The 4,351-nt window shown below is 36.6% G+C and overlaps 1 protein-coding gene across 1 annotated transcript; it reads right to left on the bottom strand.

The window, feature by feature from the left end:
- Window positions 1-914: 914 nt before the first annotated feature.
- LOC130590476 (uncharacterized) lies at window positions 915-2,563 on the bottom strand. The gene is made up of 2 exons (XM_057392925.1): window positions 2,030-2,563; window positions 915-1,288 (listed from the first exon to the last, which is right to left on the bottom strand). The coding sequence occupies exons 1-2, from the start codon at window positions 2,532-2,534 to the stop codon at window positions 915-917; spliced, it is 879 nt and encodes a 292-aa protein (XP_057248908.1). The 5' UTR covers window positions 2,535-2,563.
- Between the last annotated feature and the right edge of the window lie 1,788 nt (window positions 2,564-4,351).

Genomic DNA, 4,351 nt, shown 5'->3' with positions numbered 1-4,351 from the left:
CATCAAATTTGTCAAAGGTTGAGCTACTTTTGAGAAATCTTGCACAAACCTCCTATAGTAGCCAGCAAGTCCTAAGAAACTTCTAATCTCAGTCACATTACTAGGTCTCACCCATTCTGTTACTGCTTGTATCTTTGATGGATCTACAGCAACACCTTCCTTCGAAATCACATGACCTAAAAATGCAACTTTCTCAAGCCAAAACTCACATTTTGATAACTTAGCATACAACCTTTTCTCTCGAAGTATCTCCAAAACTTTCCTTAAATGACCTTCATGCTCTTCTTTCCTTCGAATACACCAATATATCATCTATGAACACCACCACAAATCTATCTAAATACGGCTGAAATGTTCTATTCATAAGATCCATAAATGCTGCAGGTGCATTAGTAAGTCCAAATGGCATCACTGTGAACTCATAATGCCCATACCTCGTACGAAACGCTGTTTTTGGTATATCTTCCTCCGAAATTCTCAATTGGTGATACCCAGACCTCAAATCAATCTTAGAGAAAATTCCAGCACCCTTAAGTTGATCAAATAAATCCTCAATCCTAGGCAATGGGTACTTATTCTTTATTGTGACATTATTCAACTCTCTGTAATCAACACACAACCTCAAGGTTCCATCCTTCTTTCGAACAAATAACACTGGTGCTCCCCAAGGTGAAACACTTGGCCTAATGTACCCTTTCTCCAATAATTCCTCCAATTGCACTTTCAACTCTTGCATCTCTGCAGGTGCCATCCTATATGGTGCCTTAGAAATAGCTCCAGTTCCAGGCACTAGGTCAATCTTAAAATCCATTTCTCTCACTGGCGGCATCCCTGGAATTTCTTCTGGAAAACATCTTGGAACTCACTCACCACAGGTATTTGAGATATCTCTCCATCCTCCACACTCACATCCTTCACATGGCACAAATATATGGGTAGCCCTTCCTAATATAGGTTTTGAATGACATGGCTGACACAATACTGACTCCAGGTTTAGAAACAATTCCTTGATAGGATATTCTATTTCCCTTTGGCCCCCTAAGAGACACCTTTTGAGTATGACACTCTATCCTAGCTCTATACTTAGCAAGCCAATCCATTCCCAATATTACATCAAAGTCGGGTAGGTCAAACTGAATAAGATCAGCCGGCAAATCAGATCCTAATATGGTAATGGGTATGTCTTGGTATAGAGAACTACAAGGAACTACTTCTCCTGAAGGTATTGTAATGAAAGTTTGACACAAGATTGAGGGTTTTAGACCTAACTTTTCAACAAATGAACTAGCTATGAAAGAATGAGACGCCCCAGAATCAAAAAGCAAGTAAGCAGGGTTAGAGTTTACGAGGAAAGTACCCGTCACAACATTGGCGTTGGTGTCTGCTTCATTCTGGTTCATAACATAGATTCTTCCATTGTTGCCTCGAGCACCATTTCCATTGCCGTTCTGATTGTTGTTTCCTCCATTTGCTCGATTGTTATTCTGACCATTATGCTGAGTATTGTTCCCCCTTGAGCATTCGAAGTCTGACCCTGGGAGTTGTTGTTGTTGTAGGGACGGTTATTGTTATTCTGGTTCTGATTAGGCCCATGACCATTCCTATTTCCCCCATTGTTTCCATTTTGTCCATTATTCTGACGCTTGGGACACTGATTAGCCTTATGCCCTTTCTCTCCACAAGCATAACAAGTTATTGGGTCTCCTTGACAGGTAAATCCTGGGTGGCTTTTGTTACACTTTCTACAAGTAGGGTTCTGGGTACGGGATCCTTGCTGGTTTGATCTCCCCTGACCTTGGTAGTTGCTACGATTCCCTTGATAATTACCACCACCATTAGTGTGATTATTGCCCCCATTATTATTGTTACCCCCATATCGAGGTTTCTTGTCATTTCCATGGTCATTTTGGTTGCTAGGTGGGTCTTTTCTCTTATTCCTCCCCATAACTTCCTCTTCACGCCTCAAAATCCTCTCAATATTAGAAGCCTTAGCATAAGCTCCTGAAAAGTTGCAGAAGTTGCTCCCCAAGTCTGGTCTGAATTCTAAATGCTAAACCATCCTCAAACTTTTGAGCCTTAGCTCTCTCATCTGGCACAACATTAGGGCAAAATCTAGCTAACTCATTGAACTTTTGGGCATACTCTTGCACAGACATAGTACCTCCCTGGTTAAATCTAGTGAACTCATTGTATTTCTGCCTCCTAATATGTTCAGGGAAAAATCTATCCTTAATAGCAACCTTAAAAGCATTCCAATTAAAGTTTTCCTGAGCTCTAACAATAGGTCCTTGACTCTCCCACCAAGTGTCTGCATCCTCCCTCAAATAAAAGGTAGCTTGGTCTACTTTTTGAGCTTCAGGTGTCCCAGTAGCAGTGAATAACTTATCAAAGTCTCTTAGCCAGTTCTCTAAGAGTAAGGGGTCTTCCTTTCCTACAAAGATTGGAGGTTTAAGGGTTGCTAACTTCTTTGCCATAGCAGCTTGTGGGTCCTCTCCACCATTATTCCCTAATTGGTTTTGTAACACTAAACCCATACGTTGCGAAAGTTGTTCAAGAGATCTCAATCTCTCAAGAGTTGTTCAGGGGTTTCAGCCATTTGTTCAAAAGTCCTCCTACGAGATCTAGTGTATACTTGATAGGTTTGCATACAATTCCTGCACATTAGCATTGGTATTACTACATCTATTCACCCATACATGGTCTTGCACATCGTTTTATTTACTCAATACAAACTTTCATCATAAGAAAATTACATGACTCAACCAAACTATATTTCATCATAACATTTCAAGACAACCTTTGCATGCTTCCACATAACATCAATTTGACAAGTAAGCAATAATTATAACAAGAACTTAAACTCTATTCAACTCAAATAGTCAAGTAATAAGATTCCTAATAAAAACATAATAGGAACTTAGAGAATTTCAATACTACTAAAAACTTAGTATAACGACCTTAATATAAATTTCTAAATCCTATGGTCGGTCATCCGAGCACAAATTTTCTTGTAGTTACAACATCTAAACATACAAGAACGAAAAGAAACAATTAATAAGCACCTGAAATAAGTGCTTTCACATTAAGGCACATAAACCCTTTTCGATCCCACTCTCACAATTTATTTTAATGTTTATTACTATAATTTAACCTTAGACTCTAATTATTTAACAAATTTTATTAACTCCTAATTTATATTATTTATTATAACCTAAGCTCTGATACCAATTTGTAACACCCCAAAACTTTGGTTCTAAAACTTTATAAAATATTCACTTTTCATTAAAATATCTGACCAAACCTTTAGGGTGTTACCGCCGCATCTATTGTTCAAAATAAATGCAAGGCTAATTATTAGAAATAAAAATTTAACTCACCAAAGTATCAAAATAAACCAAACTAAGTTGTCTAATTTAACCAAACAAAACTAAACAATCTCAAATGACAGTACTGTTTTATTAAACTAGGTGAACTTAAAAACTATAAATTCACTCATTCCTGCAACGTAGTCCCTTTCACCAACCTGCACAATATAAATAGGAAAAGAGCAAAGAAAAACAAAACAGAAAAATTAGCGAAAGCTAAGTAATTACAACTCCATCCCGTAAAATAATAATAATAATAGTTATATTTTAAAAATAATTTTTATAACATACATACAAATATAATACAATGCAGCAAGATAACATAATACAACAAGTATATAATAATTAAATCAATTTATATACTCAAGTTTATATGAGTCATACACAACAATTTATTTATTAGAAGGGAATTGAACGTCAGTAGGCCGGGACTAATCCCAGTAACCACCTACTTCAACATGGGTCGTCACCCAGATAATTAAGAGTAATGGCCAATATCGTTTTGCAGAACGTCCCTAGTGTGCACACCCCTCACTAATCTAATGGGTATCCGCAATGCGCACCAATAGTATTAGGAGGAAGACAATAAAGAGTTGTAACAGAATAAAATCAAGTACTGTTCATCACCTATGGAGGATCCAAATCCACAGGATAATTCCCTCAATTTCCACTTTACGTGATTAATAGATTTTTAAAAGTTGTGACACATCAAACATCACATTAACATTAGGGAACATCTTTAGTTCAATAATATTTTTACAACTTAGCCACTTAATATAATCAACGTCCATAATTCATAGTAACCAATATATCCATCATTAGAGCCTCATGAGTCACAATATATTCAACTTATAATACCGTTCGTACATCATTAACACACTAGTTATACCCATTAAGTACATTGTCAATATTAGCATAATTTTAATACGATGGTATAATTAGGTACATTATAAATCCAAATTCATAACAATACCAGTAGATACATA

This window comes from Beta vulgaris, chromosome 2 (genome assembly GCF_026745355.1).
Source record: "Beta vulgaris subsp. vulgaris cultivar EL10 chromosome 2, EL10.2, whole genome shotgun sequence".
Lineage (NCBI taxonomy): Eukaryota > Viridiplantae > Streptophyta > Magnoliopsida > Caryophyllales > Amaranthaceae > Beta > Beta vulgaris.
The sequence above is the reverse complement of the archived record's forward strand: the minus strand, read 5'-3'. Positions and strand labels throughout refer to the sequence as shown.